We start from the raw sequence: 26,317 nt of genomic DNA on the forward strand, positions 1-26,317 counted from the left end.
AGGTTATTGAGAATTGTCACAGGATCTTGATCAATTGGGCCAATGGGCTGACGCATGGCAGATAGAGTTTAATTTAGACAAATGCGAGGTGATGCGTTTTGGTAGCTCGAACCAGGATAGGACTTACCCAGTTAATGGTAGGGTGTTGGGGAGTGTATTAGAACAAAGAGATCTAGGGGTACAGGTTCATAGCTCTGTCACAGGTGGACAGAGTAGTGAAGAAGGCATTCAGCAGGCCTTCATTGGTCAGAACATTGAATACAGGAGTTGGGACATCTTGTTGAAGTTGTACAAGTCATTGGAAGGCCACACTTGGAATACTGTGTATAGTTCTGGTCACCCTATTATAGAAAGGATATTATGAAACTAGAAAGAGTGCAGAAAAAATTTACTAGGATGCTACCAGGACTTGATGGTTTCAGTTATAAGGAGAGGTTGGATAGACTGGGACTTTTTTCTCTGGGTCATAGGAGGCTGAGGGATGATCTTATAAAGGACTTTTCTCAAAGGTAGGGGAGTCTAAAACTAGAGGGCATAGGTTTAGGTGAGAGGGGAGAGATACAAAAGCATCCGGAGGGTCAATTTTTTCACATAGAGTGGGGAGTGTCTATAAGAAGCTGCCAGAGATAGTAGCAGAGGTGGGTACAATTTTATCTTTTAAAGAGCATTTAGACATCTGCACGAGTAGGATGGCTATTGAGGGATATGGGCCAAACGCGGGCAATTGGGACTAGCTTAGTGGTTAAAAACAAAGGAGCAGCATGGACAAGTTGGGCTGAAGGGCCTGTTTCCATGCTGTAAACCTCTATGACTCGAAGACTGTGACAATAAGGTCAATATTTAATTTGGCAGGCAAGGTAAATTTTAAGATAATTCTGCAGTAGGTTACAGATGATTCTTATACCAAGGGTAGTATCAGAACCTTTTGATCCAAGCAATTGTTAGGGGCCTGATTCCACCCAGTTATCCAGGGATTGAAGTGAAATTATCTTGACTTTACCAATAAAGGTGGTCACAGCTATTTCCTGCAAGGAAAATGCTGCTCTCCTGCTTTTTTGCAGAAGAGACGTGCTGGGAAATCACTGCATTGGGATCAAATTTCTGTGTTTTTTTCTCTTTTCTCCAGGTAGTTAGTGCATGATATTGGGGAAGCCATTAACCAATCACCCCTGCCCCCCCACCACCCTTACCCACCACATACACAGAAATTACTTGAATGTATATTGAATCTAGAATTTTAGATGGCACAGTAGTTTGCACAGCTGCCTCACAGTGCCGGGGACCTGGGTGCGATTCCCAGCTTGGGTCACTGTTTATGTGGAATTTGTACATTCTCCCCATGTCTGCATGGGTTCCTCCGGGTGCTGAGCTTTCCTCCCACAATCCAAAGATTTGCAGGCTAAGTGCATTGGCCATGCTAAATTCTCTCTCAGTATACCCGAACAAGCGCCGTAGTGAGGCAGAGTGAACATAAGCCTACTTGTGACTAATCAATTTTTTACTTTGATTTTTTTTTATCCATCCTTACAAAGATCTGTGTTGTAATCCATAAACCAAATGTAACTGTAATCTTCTGAGTATGGTGATGGATTTCAACCCATGTTGACAGCTAATATCATTTATTGGAGTGACATGTTGTAAGGTTCTGGTTTCATTGATGTTACTTGGAGTTGCATCGCTTTGGGAGAAATTGGAGAGGAATATGACTTTTAACCTGGGGTGACATTGACTGGCTCTCTCCTGGGGCACGTAAGTCAAAATACTTAAGATCTGCTAGGTTATTACCAGTTGTGGAGAGGCATGAGTAATAAAAACTTTTTCACAAGAGCTGAGCAAGTTAATGATAGAGGTCATAAAAATTATGAAGAGTTATGATGATGGGAACAGGGATAAATTATTTACACTGGTTCGTAAGATAATAAGAGGGTAGAACTTTAACATAATTAAAAAATTCAAAGAAGGGGCTAGAAATGTCTTTATATCCAGATATTTACAATTTGGAATTCTGTGCCACAAAGCACACTTGATGGGAAAATAGCCTGTTTCTTTTCAGTAAAAATCCAAAGTTCTATGATGTATTTTCTTTTTACCAAACTTTTCAAAGATAATTGGAGCTAATGGCATTCATATAATTTATATACAAATGGTGCAGTAACATGAATTTGCATGTATTTAAACTGTATTAATAGGCTGCCTGCCCAACTTTACTAGCATTTCCCCCCTTACCATCCTGTTGAGATTCGGCACGGAACAGACATGCTCAGCAAAAGAACTGTTTTGGGTGCTCTAGCTTCCGAAGAGGTAAGTTCAGCGCTTCCAACGACTATCTAACTCAGATTGGGGTTGGGGGTGGGGGATGGGGCACGGGGGAAGGGAGGTCTGATCATTTCTGTAGTGGGGGGAGGGAGGAGGAGGTAGTCAGCTGTACCTCTGATGGTGGGTGGGGAGGGGGAGGCCAGATTGTTGTCTGGTTGGGGGGGAGGGGGTGAGAAAGAGGCAGGCCACATCATTCTCTAGTGAGGGGGGGAGGGAGGAGGAGGCAGGTCAGGTGTACCTTGGCAGGAGAAGGGAGGAGGGGAAATGTTTTCTGGTGGGGGGTGAAGGACAGAGGGAGGCCAGATCACTCTCTTCTTGGTGGGGGGAGGCCCGATCATTCTCGGCGATGGGAGGGGGAAGAGGGAGGCCAGATCGTTTTTTGTTTTGGGGGGGAGGAGGAGGGAGGCAGGTAAGAGATACAATCTAGTGGCGAGGGGGAGGCCCGATCGCTCACTGGTGCTGGGGGGGGAGGCCAGATGGATCTCTGGTGGGGGGGATGGGGGACAGGAGGGACTGCTGCCACTCTGCGGGTGATCGGTGTGGGGGAGCGGGCAGGGGGTCATAATTGGTCTGGGTAGCGGGGGGAGTAGGTGGATAAGGGAGATAGTTGTGTTATGGGGGTGGGAAGATTTCTGTGGCAGCCATTTCTCCCACTTTTCATTCCTGGGCTGTTTTATCCGCTTTTTGTGGCCTGGGAGCAATGTGACAGGGGCACTTTTTTCAAATTTTTTCCTCACTGCGCATGCGCTGTTCAAAACTCCGATCATTTCGGATGCGATAAGCCCTGCCCACAGTGCAATTCAGACTTGCGATTTTTTTTCAGGCTAAGTGCTAATGGGGGTGACTGAAAGCAGATTTTCAAGTTGGATCTGAATTCCACCCAGATTCAGCACTTAGAATGAAAATGGTAAAATCAGGCCCAATGCTTCACTGCCTGGAGTGCCATTTAATACATTGAACGATATGAAGTTGCTGTATTTGTGCGGTAAGTTTTAAGTTTATGAGCTATCCTCAGCACATAAAAGTTAAGTTTTGTCCATTCCTGTTGAAGTATATTTTTTAACAATGTGAAAAATGTTAAATATTTAAAACCACCTCTCTGGCACTGAAAATGTACTACTATTACATGCGAGGTGTCTGATTCATTTAGGTTTCAGTTGTGGTTGCAGAGTTTTAATCTTCTAAAATTTTGGGTTTTTTTCTCAATCTCTTAATTCAGCCTTTCTTTTCCTATTTTTAATTTTTCTTTGACTTGAATTCATTCATTATAATTCAGACGTGCTTCCAAATTCTTGCACTGTTAATTTAACAATCCTTCAATCTGGTTGCTTCGGGAAATAATACTTAGCAGGTTTACTCAGGTTTCTTTTGTGTTTTCTGATGTTGCATTGTTGATGCACTGCTACAACTAAATTTGGCCGATACGTTTGCTATTGTAGGTTCTGCACATATATTGCCTGTTGATCTATAGTGCTGCTTTTTTTATTTTCAGGATTAATGCCCCTAATCCCTTGCAAGTGTGCCCTGCCTGATTTCCTCCCTCCTGATTAGAAAATTGCTTTGGGGGTGTTGTTTTGTGCTGGTAGTTTGCCAGCTGTACTATAATGAGTATTTAGGACCAAAATCAACTGGTTTCTCCATCCGCCATCACATTTGCCACACCCTCCATTCTTCTAAATACTCAACACAAAAATTGTCCCCATTATATCAACATTAGATAATCACCAACATTAGAATTACTGTGCTTTGTGCCCAAAACAGCCTAGATGGATGTCTTGAATGCCATAAAGGTTTCATCCTATTAACTTCCATATTTTAAATGAAGAACTCAGGAAGCAGTTTTGATAGGTTAGAAATATTATTTGACTACATGATTGTGTATTTAATCCAATATTACATTGCATTAATAAATATTTATTCAGCACAGAAAATAATGAATTTTAATGGAATTATTATATACAATGATGAGAGAAGATGTGGGTTCAGAAGGAGCACTGAACCCTGAGTTGAATCACAGAACACAAGGATGCCTGTATTCTCTTCACGAATGAAGTGGGCATCTCCAAGAGGGAGTGTATAGAGATGGGCAGTAGTAAAAGTATCTCATGAGTAATCATAGATGTGAAACAGCACATAAACTGGAGAGAATATGGCAAGTGTGTTGATGAGAGATTTGGGGCTGGATTTTATTTATTGGTAGACAGCGAAGGGCGGGGGGGGGTGTAAAATTGCCATGCCATGGGCATTGTTTCCTGTGCCTACTTGCCCAATCTATTACAACTTTACCAGCTTGCCTGCCTATGGATCAGTTGAGGACTTTAAGAGGTCAATGGCCTCTTGCTTCTTCCTTCCACAGCTGAAATTTTACCCATGGCAGCAGGAATCTGGCACCCTGTGTCCACCATGGCAGTTTAAATTGGGTGGGCTAATGGTTGGTCAGGGGGTGGGTGAACCCTCCTTTATGGGCCTCTTGTGCCATCAGAGGCTTCCCCAAACCTTGTTATGCCTACACTTCCCCTTCCTCCTGCCTGTCCACGCCAGATTTCTCAATATTTTACCTGGACTTGCTGAAACATGCTGCAGTCACAAAACAGAAGACTGCATTTAAAAAATTGGATATAATTAAGAAATAGGATCTGCATAGATCTGGCAATCATTTAGCCAACCTAATCACCACGATGCATCAAGCTGTTGCATGTCTATACCTTTGAGTGATATGGAACGTAACTGGATGAAACGTTTATGAATCCAAGACATCCATCCATATCAATGTAATGCATTAGATTAGCAATCCTTCCGGCACCTTAAATATTCACCCCCTCCACCACCCATGCACAGTGGCAGCTGTGGTATCATCTACAAGATGCACTGTAACAACTCACCAAGGTTTCTTAAACAGCACTTTCCAAAACCCACAACATCTGTCATTTGGAAGAAAAAAGGTAGCAGATGCATGAGAATACCACCAGCTTCAAATTCCCATCCACGCTATTTTTCATTCTGATCTTGAACTATATCACTGTTCCTTCATTGTTGCTGGGTCAAAGTTCTGAAATTCCCTCCCTAACAGCACATGAATTGCAGGGGTTTAAGAAAGTCACTCACCATCACCTTTTGACTATCTTCAATTAGGGTTGGACAGAAAATGTTGGCCTAGCCAGTGAAACCACATTCTGTGAATGAAAAAATGAAATAAAAGTGGTAACCAGCTTTTGGGGCATATTAGGTAGTGCAGCTGATAAATTCATATAAATGAATTTGGAGTGGATTCTTCTACAAAACTTTGTAACTTTGAACCTGGAAAATCTAGTGTTTGTTTTAAGTCCAGTTTTTTCCCATTCATGATTACAATTTATTCTCTGGGAATTTTATTTAATTATAATGATCAGATAACCTGACAATACATATGAAAATGATTTTACAATCTACATTCAGTTCTACGAATCTCTGAGTTCCAGTGAACCTTCTGGTCTATTTGAAAATTAATGAGAAAAACCAATTTCAAATGTGTTGTGCTTTGATGTAACCCTCAGTCCCAACCCATGACAGCTCAGGCCATCACATCATGTTTGACAAATAGAAGCAAAATCAGTAATAATATAAAAGTGAACTTAACACCATTATAAATTTCAATTTCTTAGCATACTGGATAATAAGGTTAAAGCTAAAGTTGGAATAATTGTAACATGTTAGGTTTGCCTCTACGTTTTGAAAAGTACAGTGTTTATATTTTCACTTCGGCCAATTGAGCAAGAATTTCCTCCTGATTACAGTGTGCCAACTCGTGCTTGAAAGCATAGGTGCTTGGGATATCTGATAAGGACAGAATAGGACTGCATGTGACTTCTAACCTTTCCCCCAACATTGAACAAATTATTTGCCAAGTTGTTGGCTTGGTTCAAAATGAAAAAAAAATGTAGAATTACAATCCAGCATAAATCACATTAGAACCTACAGGCAGAGCCTGCAGCAGTGTCTGAGAAAGAGTGTGGAACCCATGGGCGAGTTATGTCCTGTGCTACGAGCAGGGTCTGCTGCGAGATTCCATGTGTGATACAAAGGGATAAAATTGGAGAGAAAATAATTATTTTGTTAACAATACCAAATAGAATAGGTTTGCATTTTACTAATTAAATTCAATGCCATTAACTATATAGATAAAGTTTAGTACATGTTATCACTTAAAAGTTCCAGAACAAACATGAACTGAATACTTTAAATTCTTACAGCAAGTAGAATGTCATGTCAGTGAAGAGGTGTCATCGGGGGTTTAATTGTCATTGCTCCTGAATTGTAAGGCAATACATTTCTTGTGTATATTGATACAAGGTGATCATTTTAGAAAAGGAGAAGAAATATGCACAATTACTGATTTTGGCAAGAGCTCAGTTAATAGATAACAGTTGCATTTATTCATAGTAAGGATAGTGTTGTTGGATACTATGGGTAAGAAATGTTAGGTTCGTCTGTCAAATTGAGCATTTGGGGTTTTTTAAGTGCAATTATGATATAAATTTGGAAAATATACAACATAAAACTAGATAGAAAAGCAATTTTTAGACTCTTGTTTACATTAGTTTATTGCATTCTTCTTGCATTTGTGGTTTTGGGAGAGTAAACATTATGTCTTCAGCAATCTAACTTATGCTACGAATAAGAATTTACCTTGCCAACTGTGTGTACACTGGCAATAAAGGATAACTTCATGGGCTACTGAAATTTTTTTTCATGAAATTGAAGCAAAATGTGATTTTTAAAGAAATCAACATCTGTGCTACAGGTATTAGTGAAAATGATGAGCAGTGCTGGGAAGCAGGAACACAGCCAGACTGTTTTCTCCATAACATTGTCATTGGGAAAAAACTAAGTTCTGCAGATGCATGCTTAAACACAAAGCAGCATAACTTTGGCACCTGAATTTCATAACTTCAGAAAAAAATTGGCTCTTTTCAATTGTTGTTAAGAGCTTAAAGAAAGGAATTCTAAAAACAAATGTTAAGGTTGTGAAAGTTGGCTCAATACTAGTTATAGTTGTATTCAGGTATTGTAAAAGTAAGTGTGAGAGTCTCTGCTTCAGCTAGTCTCACAAACAAAGCCAAATCCCAAATTAATACTGTTTTTACTGTCTGATGATATCAGACTCACTTGACAGGAATGCCAATATGTGGTATGACTGTCCTATAACATTCTTAATTCTGATGTTAAGATAATAAACCTTCGTTACAGTGCAATAGCTGAAGTAGTTTCATGCATACCATGCTAACATGATGGTGTGTATGGTCTAATCCTTGATAGCTGCTGTGACGTCGAGGGGACATCAGTAATGCTAGATAACCATCCATTTTTTGTCCTATGATTTTATGATTGAATTTTTAATAATCCCAGGAAGTATAAAAACAAGCTGGGGTAGTAAAATAATGGTTAAAAACAGCAAGGAGTAGTTTTGATGATGGACAGGATATGGGAATTGAGACGACACTCTAAACTAAATAGAACACAAAAATTTTATTTGTCTTGTTCAGCCCAAGGAAATGGACAGGGAGGAGAGTGGTGAAGTGGAATTGAATGTTGTCAATGTACATGCAAAAGCTAATGTGTGGCTTTAAACATTGTCAACGAGGGGAAACATAGGATGAGATATAGGAGTGGGCAAGATTAGATCTTTGGGGAATACCAAAGGTAATAATGCAGAAGTAGGAAAAGAAGTCATTATAAGTGATTCTCTGGCTATGCTTAGATAGATAAGAAGTTTAGAGGAGTTTCACCCAGCTGGATCACAATGCAGAGGTGTTCGACAAGGATGGTGTGGTCAATCGTGTCAAAGGGTCAAAGGCTGATGAGAGGTCAAAAGAAACAGATAAGGTAATTTTAAAAGAATGTCATCTGTGAATTTGCTAAGAGCTGTTTTGATACAGTGACGGGCAAAAACCTGACTGGAGGGTTTCAAACATGAAATTCTAGGAATGATGACAATAGATTTGGGAGGTGGTGATATTCTCAAATACTTTGGAGAGGAAAGGAAGGTTGGAGACGAGATGGTGATTTGGAAGAATGGTCAGGTTAAGGGTTGTATTTTTGTGGGGAAGAGTCATGACAGAAGATCTAAAGAAGAGAGCGACATTGTCTGAAGAGAGAGATCTGTTGACAATATCAGCTGACATGTGAACTAGGAGGAGCAGTTGAGTGATCAGCCGTTTGGTGGAAACAGGATCAAGAGGACAGAGTGTGGGTCTCATGGACAAGGTTAGCTTTTTTTATTCAATCATGAAATGTGGACATTGCTGGTGAGGCCAGCATTTATTGCCCACATTGACCTTGAGAAGATGGTGGTAAGCTACCTTCTTGAAGCCTTGCAATTCATGTGGTGTAGGTTCACACACAGTGCTGTCAGTGGAGTTACAGGATTTTGATCCAGCAACACTAAAGGGACAGAAATATTAGGATGGTGTGCGGCTTGGAGAGAACTTGCTGATGATGGTGTTCTCATGCATCTGCTGCCCTTGCCCTTCTGAGTGGTAGAAGTCATGGGTTTGGAAGGTGTAATTGAAGATGTCTTGGTGAGTTGGTGATGATTGGGAGAGATCAAACAAAGATGTAAGTTCAGGGTTAGGGCATAGAATTGCATTAAAAGGATTTTGCCAGTTGGGCTAAAGGCAAGGGAGGGACGCTGCAGAAACAGCTGATTGAGTTGTCTTGACCTTAGTGAAAAAGAAGTCTGTGAACTCCCCATATGTTGTTGGAGGGGACAGAGAAAAGGGGTTTAGGAATTCAGTTTCTAGTGGAGAAAATAAGTCAGATGTTATCTTTACATTCCAGGATGGCCCTGGAACGGTGAGCAGTTTTAGCAGATGACAGTAGGACCCAATAGTGTTTTAAATGGCCCAGGTAGATGTGGCGGGGGATGGCTAATGCAATTTTTGGCCATATCCTTTCAAGTCTGTGACCTTTAACTTAAGAGAGATCAAGGCCACAGTAGGAGGACTGGCTAGGGTGAAAGAGTAATGGTTTTATTGGGAACTAGAACATTTAAGGTAGAGGTGAGGTTGCAGTTCAGTAAATCAGTAGCTGCAGAAATGTTATAGTCAACTGTGGGCCAAAGGCTGGTATCTCTTTTTACATTTTTATAGTAGACTTATAAATGAATTTTGGGATAATGTATTCTGGGACTGATACAAAAGGAGATGATCTGAGACAGAAAGAAAGTGAGGTAGATGTATCAAGTGAGTTGCAGCTAGAAAATGGAGAAGTTGGAGGACACCTTAAAAATCAAAAAGCATGTCTTCAGCCTAATGGGGTAATATTCTCTCTAGGAATGGACAGAATCTGATAAACCAGTATAACCAGTGGCCAACCAAAGGGCCAGATGGAATCTGCAGATTCTCAATGACTATAGCTTTCTCAATATGCAGTTAGGGGAGATGTGTGCATATCCAATATTGGATGTCAGACAAGCAGTGTGATAAATCCGAAACAGTTAAGGAAGGGGCTGGTGAGATGGAGCTGAGTATCATCGCCATACATGTATTTTTGGTTGATGCTGTCCAGGGGCATCATATAGGTGAATGATGGAAGGAGGCTAAGGATAGATCCTTGGGAACTCTAATGGTAATGGAGCGAGAGCAGGAAGAGAAACCATTGCAGGTGCACCTCTGGCTATGATTAGTTAAGAATGGAACTTAGCTATGGCAGTTGCATCTAATTTGACATTAGCAGAGGATGGTGTGCTCAATTCTGTTGAAAGCTGCAGACAGATTCAAAAGGAAAAGAGATTTTTTATCAGATCATAACAGCACAAGAATTAGGAACAGGAGTAGGCCATTCAGCCCGTCAGTCTTGCTCCCTAATTCAATAGCATCAAAGCTGATCAGCCTGAGCTCCAAATTTCTTGCCTGCCTCTCACAACCCTTGTTGATCAAAAATCTAACTCAACTTTAAATCTATTGAATAATCCAGCCACCACTGCTCTCTGTGGAAGAGATTTCCAGAAGTCAATGACCTTCTGAGAGAATATTTATTCCTTCATCTCACCCATAACCATTGCTTTGGGAGGCGACAATACCCTTCTCATTAATCTACAACAGTATTCTTGTCAGTCACTGTTGGAATCAATAAATTGCTCATTTGGATTGTTTCAAGCCAGAGTTGCCACTCTTCCGTTCGGTTATACAAGTTGAAATGTGATTAACAAAGCGCCATCTCGTGGTATCGGTAGCGAATCTGACAAGGTTACTGCTGCCATATCTGTAAATATTCTGATTACCTCGAATTTCCGTTGGCCGAGATCTATTAACACACCGGTAAAATGTGCCATTTAAGATACTTCTTTGCAGTTGTAATATTTATTCCACCTTCAGTTTAGTTGCCTAAAGTACACAAAGCTTTTTGAGGTGCATTTAAGTCTTTATGATACAAGCCATTTCGATCATCTGTAGCAAAAAAAGTACAGATTTTCTAACACAGTTCTTAATTAATAGATGGAATGTGTATTTCAGAGCGTTTTTGGCAGATTTCAGTCCATAGCAGGAATGGAGAAAGTTAACGAGATATTTACATACTCATTCTTTATTGGGGGCAAGTTACAGTAGATTCCTGAAGAGGACATGGTGTACTATTCTACGCAATGAAAACCAGGCTGTTTTTTGTTACCTGCTTGCACATTAAATTTGGAGAGGGCCAAGAGTATAACTATACACAATAAGCTATTTTACGAATGATCACTATGAAAATAGCTCTAACACGTCTGCAGTAGATAATAGAGCGATTGGTTCTGACTTACAACTGTTATTTTACTGTCCATAATTATTTCTTGTGTGTTGTGGGGGAATATTTTCAAAGGAAGCTGTGCTAGCACACTGGAATGAATGACAGAACTGAATCATTGATGTGTTTAGATGTAATTGTTGGGGAGAGTACACAACATGACACCCGAGATATTACAATTCTTGCGAAAAGCGAATGAAAGATTCGTATACGAATTTTATCTGAAAACGTTTGAATTTGACGATTACAACTCAATGAGTAATTACATAGAATTTATACTGAGCAGTGTAGATCTAAATAGTGATGACGACAATTGGGCATGTTATAGTTTGTATTTTTGCTCCTTTATTTTGTTCCCAATACTTTAATCACTACGCTACAATAACGTGTTCTTTGTAAGAGGTAGCATTTAATGCTAAATTCTATTTTCTGAAACCAGTCTAATTTAATATTCGAAGCAATCCGCATGACGTTTACTTCTGCGAATGTTAAATGCGAGCACTATGAGTTTGAGGAATTTAGATCGGGTTTTTTCTTTCTGGGCCATTGAGAGGCTGGCGTTCCGACTATTTTTTGGCTGTGGGGGTCAACATCTGCTGTGCAGGTGGAGGTTTGGACGGCTCTCTGGCTGACTGTACGTGTGTGTAGTCTGCAGGTGAGAGACGCCCAAGCTAGGGTCAGTAAGAGTTGCTGAATATTGTCACCCCTTCCTCCATCACCTTCTACTTTAGGCATCCTGCACACGAAGCCTTAAGGATGAAGTATTGACACGGCCCCCGGTGCTGGCAGTTACCGTACTGTCAGTGTGTCCAGTTATCATTCGCCAAGTTTGGCAGGAATGGCACTCTTGTGTTTTGTTTAAAGTTTGCAAAAGGGGGAACACCGCCGGAAAGAGTAGTTTTGTCTAGATATACTCTGCAATGAGGTCCTGTCTGCACTTTCATATCATTTTTCTTCGGCTGTCACGAAAATTCGGTATCTTTTTATCGGGTTAGAATTTTGTTAGATTTTAGCAGGCTCCGGTTTACAGAAGGGGAGAAAGAAAATCAAGATATGCAAGAATCTTTTGGAAGGGGTGTGTGGGGGAGGGGTTGGATGTGTGTTCTTACTGTTAAGGGCTGGAAGGGGCCAGGTTATTTCCGGAGTCTCGCTGCATCATAATACAATAGCCATTCAGGAGAACTGCCGTCTGCACTTTGATCATTTCTGCATGCCGATCCCAAACACACTCGCACAATCCTTTCCGAATAATTCTTCCAGTAAATTCAAGTTCGCCAAGTCGGCTTTTCACCATTGATGCTGTTCAGTTTCTTGGAAAGCAACCCCCCCTCCCCCAGCTGTAAAAAAACTTTGATGAAATGCCCTTTACTGGTTTCATATTAATTTATTGTTTAATGAAATACAGATGTTGTGACTGCAGCCTGAAATATAAAGCTTGTGTGTAAGATCTGTTCATCGTGCGGTTATTATACTAATAAGCCTCTGTACAATGTACTAAAAATGTTGTTTTAAGGTGTTGAAAGTAAGAGACTTGTCTGCAGGACCTTCTGTATTGACCGTTCAGGTATGAAACGGTTCCTTAGATGGCCCGCAAGTTTATTGCCGCCAAATTTCTATACTGCTTGTTGAAGGGTTCAGCAGATGGGAAGGCGCTTTTCTTGGCCTAGCTGTGGTATGCTGGTGTATCATCCTCTAACCCCAGGATATTGTGTTTGTACAGCCCACAATCTGGATCCATTTGGTGTTTGGTTAACACTGGTGGTCGAGAGCTGCTCGGAAGGAGCGCTGTGGTGTTGTTGGCTGCTGTCCTTGGATCCTCGCCCCCAGCCACCACCCCCCTCCTCCTCAGATCTGAACCTTAGTTATATTCCACTTCTGTGTTGTTGTCAGATAGAAACCTCTCCAGGTTTCGGAGGGGAAAATCCCGAAAGGGATGGAGGAAGATATCCCGTTCAAGACGCTTCTATTTTGCCGCTGTGTGTAAACTCACTTTCAGATGCCAAGCTTGAAAAAAGCTTTTCCCATTTAGTGTGACAGTCTCTGACCAATCGGAGCGAGGAGATGGACCCTCATAAAAACTCTTGTGCTTAATAAGAGATTCGCTAGAATTCAATCGGACCTCAGATTCCTCCGTTTGTGATTATCGAGCATGGACTAGAACTCGATGGTAATAAGAATAGGAACCCAAATCCACTGGCATGTGGAGAGCTGCTTGGGGAATTGGGCTGATTGCCTTTGTTTTTTTTTTACAGAGGACTGTGGCAGTGCGATTGTTGGCGCAGGGAGCGCTACATGCTGGTTTGAGCCCGGCCACACTCACCATGACTGGGCTTCGCGTTCTGTTGGCTGTCGCTTTACTCTCCAGCTGTTCCCAGTGCTTGGTTGAGGCGAACTCATGGTGGTAAGTAGCTAACCGATTTTGCAGTTTAATTTAATGTCGAAGTACACTCGATTCGGAATGGTATGGAACTTCACTGCCGGGATTAGGCGATTTATCGGTGACTTAAATTCAAGGGTGGATGGTTAAGTCTATATGTATTTATATATATGGACAGGTAACTTAAGGCACAGCGTTGCTAGATTGTATGAATATGTGACGGAGCTGTAATAATGGAGTTCTGTCAGCGAATTCACGATTGAACAATGATTGGGGATTTTAAGATGATAATCAAGCTTCAGGACAGTGTATAACAATTTTTTTTTCATTTTTGCTCTTTATATTTAGGCTATATAATAGCCTGTTCGTGTGAAAAGGACACTACTGCACGCTGCTAGATATACTGATGTCTGACACATTTTAACTTTTTTTAAAGAAGTGTATTCTCCCATAGACATAAGCCGAAAAGTTATTTTATATAGTCTCTCGCAATATAATTCAAACTATTGAAATACATATAATACAAAAACAGAAAATGCTGGATAAACTCAGCAAGTCTGGCAGCATCAAAGGGCGAGAAACACAGTTAACGTTTCGAGTCCATATGACCCTTCTACGGAAGCCTTCCAGCATCCGCAGTATTTTGCTTTTTATTTAAATATATATCCCTCAATATAAAGGGTCTGAGGTAAGGTTTTCAATTTCTTTCTTGGTAATTTACTGGTTTAGTATATCTAGAAAATATCGAGTATTTTGCTTCCAGCTTTTCAGAAGTTATTTAAGGAGGCTTCTTGAAAATGAAGATGACGTTTGTACACCCATGCCGAACAGATTACTCCAATATCTGCAATTTTCAGATTATTTACGGAGTCAAGAGCAAGTTCTTAATATCGCAACTTTATTGCACTCGCTGTAGAAAATACTGGAAATGGCATCTGTAGAGAGAGAACCAGCTAACTTTCCAGGCCAATGACCTTTCATTAGCTCTGTTTCTGTCTTCACAGCTGCTTTCAGACTTGCTGAGTTTTTCCAATACTTTCTGTTTTTTTAATTTCAGATGTCCGCAGTATTTTGCTTTTGCATTCCGTTTGAAACCATTTGAAAAAAATCACTGGGGCTAACAAATGACTTCATGGTTTTAGTAAATACAATATTGTACAATATTGAAAAGCCAAACAAATTGATGCCATCATATCATTCTGAAATGTATGATCTGTTTCTCCAAATTGCCTAATTCCTTGTGCTTGTTAACCTGCATGTAGGTCTCTGGCTATGAACCCCATCCAACGGCCTGAGATGTATATTATCGGAGCCCAGCCTCTCTGCAGTCAACTGAACGGCTTGTCGCAGGGCCAAAGGAAATTGTGCCAGTTGTACCAAGATCATATGGTTTATATTGGAGAGGGGGCAAAGACTGGCATTAAGGAGTGCCAGTACCAATTCAGACAGAGGCGGTGGAACTGTAGCACCGTTGATAACACCTCTGTGTTTGGAAGGGTCATGCAAATAGGTGAGACTTTCCACTTGGCTACATAACAAAAAAAGTGCTTCAATGAAACAAACGTTTAGCACTCATGTGTGAGATCCGTTGCGTTTGGTTCCCCCTTTTAACAAAAGTGCAGCCCAACCTTTCTGTGGGGAAAACGCGAGCCAGCGGTCATTAGTCCTTCGGGTTTGTAGAAAGGTGTCGCCTCGATTCATTGTCCCTGTCTTTTTGAAATGCAATTATCCAGTGACAGGGACTCGAGAAATCCGGGCCGAGATTGATGTTTCCGATAAACAATGCGATATGGTATCAGAGCAGAGAGAATAGAACTGAACTCCATATGCAGAGCAGATGGATTGGGAATGTGGCCAGAGTTCCAGGAGTTTTCATTCTTTAGATCTGGTTTTGTCCCAGATTGAGTTGGGAGAGAGAGAGATTGGAAAGGTTGGTTGCTTTTGTTTATGAAATAAGCAGACGTTTGCCTTGTCAGGGAAACTCATTCATTTAAAAAGTGACCGGTTACGGTGTCCGTTTGGCATTTTGCTCGTTTTATTGAACTTTTAACCATAGCAGGGGAGTTAGAACTGTGCACCTGCACTTTGCTCCCAGTTGTTGAGACTGGTAAATAAGGTCCTTCATTTTTTAAAGGGTTGTTCAGCTTCTTTTGTAGTTTTCATGGAAAGGATGTCAAGGAATCATGGATAGCATATTCTGGATTGACTTTCTGTACGATGGATAGGTGATATTGATGGAGCTTCCACATGTTCGGAGTTTGGTCAGGTCGAATTGACGTTTATAGGACAAAGAACGCGCGCGGTGCACTCAAGTTTACATAAAATGTTCACTTTTACCACACGGTTATTTGAGGTTACAGCTTCAGCTGACGCTGAAATGTCACTTAAAGTTCGCAGTTTTATTCGCAGCCTGAGTTTCAGTTATCGCGGTGAAGTAGGTGAGTAAAATATTTCTTTAAGCAGCTAAAGATAGAACAGACTCTTTTACAGAAATATCAACTTCCAGCTTTTGTCAGGGAACAGTGATTTTCGCTGTTGTTTTATTTCTTACCTCATGGGGTTATTCTGGTAGATCCTGGCTCATATCGATATATTGTTGCAAACAAAGAGACTTGTGACAGGGAAATGACCGGGAAAGCAGAGCTAATTCACTTTATGACCAGATTCACAGAACTCTCCATTCACCTGACGAAGAGGGAGTCCCCTCGAAAGCTTGTGAGTTTACTATCAAATAAATCGGTTGGACTAAAACCTGGTGTTGTCAGACTTTTTACAGTGCCTCAGTAAACCATACCTGACATAAACTGCCTGTTCAGGATGAAGCCTCAGCAGTCAAAGACCATACCATGCTCACTCATGAGAGATCACTCTTGAGTTTAACAATTGTCTGTCTTCCCTCCTTTTGTCCTGGGCTTCTGAATTGAGAGATCAGGATTTTTTCAGAATTGCAGATCAAGCAGACCAAAATTTGTGCATCAGAGCAAATGATTACATAGGATTGCACAGGATTAATGGAACAGGCCGGTGTTTGTGCTCATTTTGAGTTTTACCCATTTTTTCTCATGTAAATTTACCATTGTAACCTTCTAATCCCTTTTCCCCCAAATACTTATTGAGCTTTCCCTTAAATTTATCTGTACTATTTGCTTGAACCATTCTTTGGGTTCCTGAATTCCCTTTTGCATTTCTTGGTAATTATCTTCTGCTGATGGGCTCAATGCTCTTTCCCACAAGTGGAAACATTCTTTCTTTATCCATTCTATCAAAACCTTTCATAATTCTAAAAACCTTAGATCACCACTTGGCCTCTTTTTCAGGAAAGAGACTGGCCTGCAGATTCTTTCATAATCTGTTTCTGTAAATGATAATTCACCTTCCTCTCACCCTACCCTCAAACATGAGAACAAAAATCCCTAATCCATTTTGTCAATATTATAACTGTTATCATAGTTCATAAGGCTATATATTATTGATTCTTCAGGAATTTTAACTTCCTGAAGAGAAAGATTTCCTTGTTTAGTATCATATTCAAATACTAATGATAGCCAACATTGCATTTCATTTAGTGATCATTCAAGGACTATTTGTTGATTTATATAATGAACTCTGTTTTCTTTGTGAATGCCATTAACAGTTTAGTGACTGCACCTATTAAATCTTACTGTTAATTGATTAGTTTTGATGATTTTAGAACTGAATCTTAATCACATTAATATTGCATTAATACTCATAATCCACAATCTCTATATAATTGCTTCTTCCATCCATATAACATCATCGAACTTTGCTCTGTCTCGGTTCATGTGCTGCTGAAACCCTCATTCAAGCCATCAGTGCCTCTAGACTTGACTATTCAGCACACTCCAGGCTGCTCTCCCACATTCCACTGTGTATAATCTTGAGATCATACAAAACTTTGTTGCCTTTGTGGTTTGATAGCATGTTTTGTTTTATAATGCTCCTGTAAAGTGCCTTCATTATGCTAAAAGTGCTATAGAAATATATACCATTCTTGTATATATTGTACATTACAGTACCACAAGTCTAGTTTAGAGAAAGAATCATTTGTCAGAATTCCCAACCTTGATGAACTAGACTTAATAATAGAGCAAAAACTTGCATTTATATAGCAGGATACCCAAGCTGATTCATGTTGCTGATATGTAACTACTGTTGTATTGGATGCAGACATGGCCCTACAGACAACAATCAGCATAATTGTTTATCTTGGAGGTAATGACTGAGAATAATAGTTAGTTATGTGACCAGAGGCTTGCTATTCTTCAATTGAGCACATTGTTAGGGAACAGATCAGAACCCCCAAAATATTATGAAGTTAACCTAGACCCCAACCTTTTTTGATTTTGGCCTGATACAAGAATAAGATTTTTCATTCCAGGTGTGATTCTATTAACCTACTAGGAAGCTTTTATTGAAACAAAATTTAACAACACAGTTGAAATATAACAAAAATTAGCGTAACTTTTACCAGTTGAAATACTTAAAAATGACAATGGTATAATTCTTAACAGTTAGTTCCCACAGCCATAAATCCCTCTTCAGAATCAGCACAAACATATAGGCTCACATGGATGCTAGATTTCCAATATTTTAACCCCACTGGACAGAGATACAGAAAGACACCTGTCTTCTAACTTCCATAGAGCTGCTTCTAGAAAAAGATCTATCTTCCAACAGCACAGCCTCAGAGAAAGAAATCTATTATCTGACAGTCTACAATCTCCAGAGAGAGAAAGAGAGGCACAGAGAGCTACTTCTCTCTAAAGATTTTTTATATTTGATTTGATTTATTATTGTCACATGTATTAACATACAGTGAAAAGTATTGTTTCTTGCGCGCTATACAGAAAAAACATACTGTTCATAGAGAAGGAAACGAGAGAGTGCAGAATGTAGTGTTACAGTCATAGCTAGGGTATAGAGAAAGATCAACTTAATGCAAGGCAAGTCCATTCAAAAGTCTGACAGCAGCAGGGAAGAAGCTGTTCTTGAGTCAGTTGGTACCTGACATCAGATTTTTGTATCTTTTTCCCAATGGAGGAAGGTGGAAGAGGGTATATGCAGGGTGTGTGGAGTCCTTAATTGCACTGGCTGCTTTGCCGAGGCAGCGTGAAGTGTAGACAGAGTCAATGAATGATATTAACATACAGTGAAAAATATTGTTTCTTGCGTGCTATACAGACGGAGCATATCATTTGTAGAGAAGGAAAGGAGAGAGCGCCAAATATAGTGTTACAGTCAAATCTAGGGTGTAGAGAAAGATCAACTAATGCAAGGTAGGTCCATTCAAAAGTTTGGCGGCAGCAGGGAAGAAGCTGTTCTTGAGTCGTTTTGTATGTGACCTCAGACTTTTGTATCTTTTTCCCGACAGAAGGCGGAAGAGAGAATGTCCAGAGTGCATGGGATCCTTAATTTTGCTGACTGCTTTGCCAAGGCAGTGGGCAGTGTAGATAGAGTCAATGCACGGGAGGCTGGTTTGCGTGATGGATTGGGCTACATGCGTGACCTTTTATAGTTTCTTGCGGTCTTGGGTAGAGCAGGAGCCATATCAAACTGTGATACAGCCAGAAAGAATGCTTTCTATGGCGCTTCTGTAAAAGTTGGCGAGAGTCGTAACTGACATACCAAATTTCCTTAATCTTCTGAGAAAGTAGATGCGTTGGTAGGCTTTCTTAACTATAGTGTCAACATGGGGGACCAAGACAGTTGTTGGTGATCTGCACACCTAAAAACTTGAAGCTCTCGACTTTTTTTTAACTTCACCTCCATTGATGTAGTCAGGGGCATGTTCCCCTCTACGCTTCTTGAAGTTGATGACCTTCATTTTGTTGACATTAAGGGAGAGATTATTGTCACCGCACCAGTTCACTAGATTTGTCTCATTCCTGTACTCTATCTCATCATTGTTTGAGAAATGACCCACTATGGTGGTGTCATCAGCAAACATGAAAACCGAGTTGGAAGGGGAATTTGGCCACACAAGTCATAAGTGTGTAAGGAGCATAGTAGGGGGCCGAGAACACAGCCTTGTGGGGCACCAGTGTTGAGGATGGTTGTGGAGGAGGTGTTGTTGCCTATCCTTACTGATTGTGGTCTGTGAGCTAGGAAGTTCAGGATCCAGTTGCGGAGGGACGAGTCGATGCCCAGGCCATAGAGTTTGGAGATGAGTTTTGTAGGAATAATGGTGTTGAAGGCTGAGCTGTAGTCAATAAATAGGAGTCTGACATAGGTGTCTTTGTTATCTAGGTGTCCTAGGGTTGAGTGCAGGGCCAGGGAGATGGTGTCTGCTGTGGACCCGTGGCAGTAGGCAAACTGTAGTGGATCCAGACAGTCCGGGAAGCTGGAATTGATTCATGCTGTGATGAAGCACAAGATCTTAAGTACCAACTGAGCTTGTTTCTCTCTGTGAGCCAAGCTTGGCCCAATCACATAGTTCTTCCTATCATTCAACCTAATCAAGTCCCATACCCCGGGGAAAGTCCTAAAATAATGACACTGCATTAGCCCAGATTAAAACAAACATTCCCGCAATTAAGATCAAATATACATCAGCAGCATCAACATGTAGGCTGCTGGTTATATACAAAGCAGCACAAGTAAATAGAACTGACTCCTGAAAAAAATCCTGCACAAAGAAACATGACACAAATACATTTCTTAATGACATAGTATTGTCACAATATGGTAGCTTTGATATTGACCTCTGCAGATTCAAATTAATGATAATTGGAGACTTAACAGTGAAATACACTACTTCAGCCGCAGAGAGCACTATAGTAGTAAGCATTATAAATCGAGCTTGAGGAGGAGGAATGCCTTTTACTACCTTGAAAACAACTAACAAAATAAAAGTTTTATAGAAGGAAACATTTCAAAAGTGCTCTTAAGCAAGTCTACCATGCCAAAATATATGTTTTCTAATATAAATAATAGAGACATACTCAAGTCTCATTTTATGCAAGTTTTATAAAACAGAACTGTGAAACTTGGCTGCTTTCAGTATTTTGTTTCATGTCAGACTTGTCTTTGTTGATTCAGTAAATTTGGTATTTTATTGACAAATAGCGGTCACCTTTAGACTATAGTGGATCCATGACAGACATCAGAATTGATAATCTGGATCATCCTTGAGAAATGTTTAGTGAACAAGTGTAAATTCTGATATCTATGTATTTGCTGAAAAGGTAAAAAAAAAGATATAGTTCCTTCAGTAATATTGAAGTATGTTTGATACCTTGTTTCTACTGAATTAACTGGTCCAAACCAGGACTGTAATGGGACACTGAAATTGACCTAGAAGACAAAAATCTAAAACCAGACTGATCATTATTTCATCACTTCTGCTGGAAAGTCTGCTTCTGTAGAAATCAGGTCAGGTCACCAATGTCCTCCAAATTTCAATAATGTGTTGACATTCAGGGCCCTAACTTATCTCATTAAAAAACCCATCCACTTATACATGGTAAAATCACAACCTCACTGTTTAGAATCACATATAGATAAAAATGAACTTACGTAAGTTATTGGACAACTGCTGACATCCATGCGACTGTATACCAATATATCTGTAATTGCTTTTAAGAGAGAAGTAGGGAAAAATGTTGACAAGATTGGGAAGAAATATATGCATGCACAGAGATAAGAGGAAACAAATACTAATATATCATTGAATCCCTTATGTGGAGATACCAGCGTTGAACTGGGGTAAGCACAGTAAAAAATCTCACAACAGGTTAAAGTCCAACAGGTTTATTTGGTGGCACAAGCTTTCGGAGTGTCGCTCTGACTTGCCTGGGCTTTCAAACTCTCACTAACTGTCGTGGCTGGAGACAATTCACACCTCTTTAATGTGTGCTTTACCCTCTCTCCACTCACATTGTCTGTATCTGTAAAGACTTGATTATTTGTAAAGACTCGCATTCCAACCATTATCTTGTAATGGAGTCTGTGTCTATCTATGCCCTATTTGCAAACACAACTCTTCACTCACCTGAAGAAGGAATGACACTCGGAAAGCTTGTGCTACCAAATAAACTTGTTGGACTTTAACCTGGTGTTGTGAGACTTACTGTGCTTACCCTAGTCCAATGCCAGCATCTCCACATCTAAGCGTCTTACCCAGGGCTCTCTCCCCACCTTATTGTCATGGATTTTACCATAGCTAATCCACCTAACCTACATATCTTTGGACAATAAGGCACAATTTAGCATGGCCAGTCCACCTAACCTGCATGTCTTTGGACTGTGGGAGGAAGCCGGAACACCCAGAGGAAACACACACAGGCATGGGAAGAACTCCACATAGTCATCCGAGGCCAGAATTGAACCCGTCCCTGATGCTGTGAGGCATCAGTGCTAATCACTGTGCCACCATGTTGCCTGTTCTTTGACGCTTTTTGACCCTTTGTTTGAGACCAGGGAATGTGAAGTGGAAATATAGTTGAGGTAATCAGTTATATGTATAAATGCTGCAGCTACATGTATATTAACCATATCCTGTTTTGTCTAATTTCAGGGAGCCGGGAGACTGCCTTCACATATTCTATTTCAGCAGCTGGTGTAGTAAATGCAATAAGCCGTGCATGTCGTGAAGGGGAACTCTCAACCTGTGGCTGCAGTCGTACTGCCAGACCCAAAGACCTTCCCCGGGACTGGCTCTGGGGAGGTTGTGGGGACAATGTAGATTATGGCTACAGGTTTGCCAAAGAATTTGTGGATGCTAGGGAGAGGGAGAAAAATTACCCCAAAGGCTCAGAAGAACATGCCAGGACACTGATGAATCTACAGAACAATGAAGCTGGCAGAAGGGTAAGAAATAGCCAGAAATGAGTCTCTTTTATTTTTACCCATCATTAATGGACAAGAAAACATTTTCCATCTTCACCAGATTTCCAAAATGTTTCTGTATCTCCATCTGCCTGCTCCTTTGTCTTTTTAAATATTTTCTTAGTTATTTGGCCATCTGCTGCCTATTCACCTATTGTCTATTTTTATCTATGAATCATAGAGTTATAGAGCTTTACAGCATGGAAGCAGGCCCTTCGGCTCAACTTGTCCATGCCGCCTTCTTTTTTAAACTCCTAAGCTGATCCCAATCGCCTGCATTTGGCCCATATCCCTCTATACCATTGTACCCATATAACTATCTAAATGCTTTTAAAAGACAAAATTGTACCCACCTCTACTACTACCTCTGGCAGCTTGTTCCAGACACTCGCCACCCTCTGTGTGAAAATATTGCACCTCTGGACACTTTTGTATCTTTCCCCTCTCACCTTAAACCTACATCCTCTAGTTTCAGACTCCCTTAATTTTGGGAAATCTAGCTGATCTGTGCCAATCATTATTTTATAGACCTCTGTAGGATCACCCCTCAGCCTCTTACGCTCCAAAGAAAAAAGTCCCGGTCTATCCAGCCTCCTTATAACTCAATCCATCAAGTCCTGGTAGCATTCTAGTACATCTTTTCTGCACTCTTTCTCGTTTAATAATATTGTTTCTATTATAGGGTGACCAGAATTGCAGACAGTATTCCAAGTGTGGCCTTACCAATGTCTTGTACAACTTCAACAAGACATTCCAACTCCTGTATTCAATGTTTTGATCGATGAAACCAAGCATGCCAAATGCTTTCTTCATCACTCTGTCCAGCTGTGGCTCCTCTTTGAAGGAACTATGAACATGTACCCCTATATCTCTTTGTTCTGTACCTCTCCCCAGTGCCCTACCATTAACTAAGTAAGTCCTGCCCTGGTTCAATCTACCAAAATGAATCACCTCGCATTTGTCTAAATTAAACTCCATCTGTCATTCGTCAGCCCACTGACCCAGTTGATCAAGATCCCATTGCAATTGGAGATAATTTTCTTCACTGTCCACTATGCCACCAATCTTAGTGTCATCTGCACTAATCTATTTATTTACCCATCTTTTAATCAATCTATCATTTAAACTACCTAACTACACCATTCAATATTTTCATTTTCTGGTATTGCAGTTTTGCCAATTGTGATGTTGCATTCTGGCTAGTTTTATTTGTTTTCACTTTGACAATACTTTTTAAAATTATAGATCTTTTCTCAATCTGAAAATGAATATTTACTGTAGAATTTCATTTTTCTATAAATTTTTATTTATTTAGAACATTTTTAAGACAGACTGAAGTTTCACCAGCGTGTGAACTGCAACCTTTGTATTAGGAAATACAATGTTTGATTTTCTTATTTGCACATATGATTAACAACTCAAACTCACCCTTTTATCCACTCTTCTCTCTGAAAGAACTTTTTTTTATATACCCAAACATGTTGATCATAGGCTGTTTCTTGTGCATTGGCGTCCAGACTATCTGCAACTAACTATGTTAGACATGGCACAGTGTTGGCATTTTGTATTCCAAATCCCGATACACAAATTTAAAAAAAACCTTACTTTTGTCTGGATTATGCATATTGAGGTGTATATCAGGCATTGATCCAATCAATATTTTTGTTGATGTCACACTGGAGTGGGAGGTGCAATTTTTCTGGGCTGAATTTGGCCACTATTATTATGATTGGACCAGGTGAAGATTGTATTTCCAATCTTTCCTTTCTGATCAGTCTGTTCCCCTTTGCCTGGGATGCAATGTGGCATCGTGGCATATGCAATTCTGCAAAGAAAGGAATTCTTATAATTTCATTTGCTATGAATGTCATATGTCTTTTTAGCGCTGGGGGAGTCCTATCCTTGCAAAATAATTATGAAATCATGGAATGATTAAAGCACGGAAGAATACAATTTGGCCCATTGCGTTCATACCAACTGTCCACAAGGGCAACTAATTTAGGCCCATTTCCCTGCCCTTATCCTTTAGGCCTACAAATCCTTTCATTTCAGTTGCTGATCCAAATCTCTTTTGAAAGCCATATTGAATCTGCCTCCACCATACTCTCAGACATACATTCTAATTTCTCATCAAATAATTGGGCCTAAGTTATCTTCTTCAGTTCTTTTCCTGAAGTCAGGTCCTTGGCGATTATTCTCCAAACCCTGATATAGCGCCATGATATTTATTTCTATTCGGGCAAGGAGGCAGGCCTTGAACCTGCCTCAGCTGGAAGAGGGATTGAACCCTGTGCTGTTGGCATTAACCTGATCCACACACTAATTATCTAGCGAATTTAGCTAATTGAGGACCTAGGTAGAGCAATCAATTCAAATTACAATGAACATGATGAAGTTGATCAGATTTTTTTTAATTCGTGGGGCATGGCATCGCTGGCTGGTCAGCATTTATTGCTTATCACTGGTTGCCCTAATAGGGCAGTTGAGTGTCAACCACATTGCTGTGGCTCTGGAGTCATATGTAGGGCAGACCAGGTAAGGACAGCAGATTTCTTTCCCTAAAGGACATTTGTGAAAGAAGAAATAGCAAGGCACCTAGAAAAGAATGGTTTGATTGAGCAGACGCAGCACGGATTCGTTAAAGTGAAGTCATGTTTGACGAATTTATTGGATTTCTATGAGGATGTGACTAATGACACGAAGATGAGTGGAAAAGCAAATTGTGTGGAGGGTGTGGAAAGTCTGCAGAGAGATCTGGATAGGTTGAGCGAGTGGGCGAGGACCTGGCAGATGGAGTATAATGTTAGCAAGTGTGAGGTTATCCACTTTGGCAGAAATAATAGTAGGAGGGATTATTATTTAAAAGGCGAAAAGCTGCAACATGCTACGGTGCAGAGGGACCTGGGGGTCCTTGTGCATGAGTCGCAAAAGCCCAGTTTGCAGGTGCAGCAGGTGATCAAGAAGGCGAATGGAATGTTGGCCTTTATAGTGAGGGGGATAGAATATAAAAGTAGGGAGGTCTTGCTGCAACTGTACAGGGTACTGGTGAGGCCGCAGCTGGAGTACTGTGTGCAGTTTTGGTCACCGCACTTGCGGAAGGATTATTGGCCTTGGAAGGAGTGCAGAGGAGGTTCACTAGGCTGATACCGGAGATGAGGGGGTTGGCCTATGAAGAGAGACTAAATAGACTGGGTCTGTACTCGTTGGAGTTTAGAAGGCTGAGGGGGGATCTTATAGAGACGTATAAGATAATGAAGGTTATGGATAGGATAGAGGTAGAGAGATTCTTCCCACTTAGAAAGGATAGCAGGACTAGAGGACACAGCCTCAAGATAAGGGGGGGCAGTTTAGATCAGAGTTGAGGAGGAACTTCTTCACTCAATGGTTGGTGAATCTCTGGAATTCTCTGCCCGTTGAAGTGATGGAGGCTACCTCGCTAAATATTTTTAAGTCACGGGTAGATAGGTTTCTGATAGACAGGGGAATTAAGGGTTATGGGGAGAAAGCGGGAAAGTGGAACTGATTCACTTCAGATCAGCCATGATCTTATTGAATGCTTGAAGGGCTAAATGGCCTACTCCTGCTCCTATTTCTTATGTTCTTATGAACCAAATGGGCAATTAGAAGGGTCTTTTTCTTAAGAGAAACTTGTTATGAGACTATGCCCCTTTAATTTTGAAAACAAGATTTTCCAACTTTCAGTTGAGGGGAAATTTTGTAATTTGAACTGATACAGAGTAAACTGCTAAAAATACATGGCCACATTGCAAGATGAAGGTGAAAAAACAATCAAATTAGCTTCAGGGGAGTGTGAAGATAGAGACATTTCATATTTTCCAGATACCCACCAAAACTTCTGTCTCAGGAAGAGATGTAAAAAATACAAAGTACTGGATATTGAAACAATACTTGTCACAAATGGACCCACCTAAAGTCTCTTGTGAAAACACAATATGTGAACTACCAGTTATCAGCGAGAGGGGGAGTGCAAGTAACGCAGGTGGCATCAAGAGAGCT

General features: G+C 40.5%; 1 protein-coding gene across 1 annotated transcript in view; it reads left to right on the plus strand.

Annotated features, from left to right (window-relative positions):
* wnt5b (wingless-type MMTV integration site family, member 5b) overlaps nt 1–26,317 on the plus strand; it is a 120,131-nt gene that overhangs the window by 76,649 nt on the left and 17,165 nt on the right. The window contains exons 2-4 of the mRNA XM_080190914.1: nt 13,329–13,477; nt 14,716–14,963; nt 21,990–22,282. Coding sequence (XP_080047040.1) covers nt 13,329–13,477; nt 14,716–14,963; nt 21,990–22,282 — 690 coding nt within the window. The remainder of the gene's footprint in view (nt 1–13,328; nt 13,478–14,715; nt 14,964–21,989; nt 22,283–26,317) is intronic.

The sequence above is a fragment of the Carcharhinus amblyrhynchos genome, chromosome 6, assembly GCF_965287045.1.
Source record: "Carcharhinus amblyrhynchos chromosome 6, sCarAmb.v2.hapA, whole genome shotgun sequence".
NCBI classification, from domain to species: domain Eukaryota; kingdom Metazoa; phylum Chordata; class Chondrichthyes; order Carcharhiniformes; family Carcharhinidae; genus Carcharhinus; species Carcharhinus amblyrhynchos.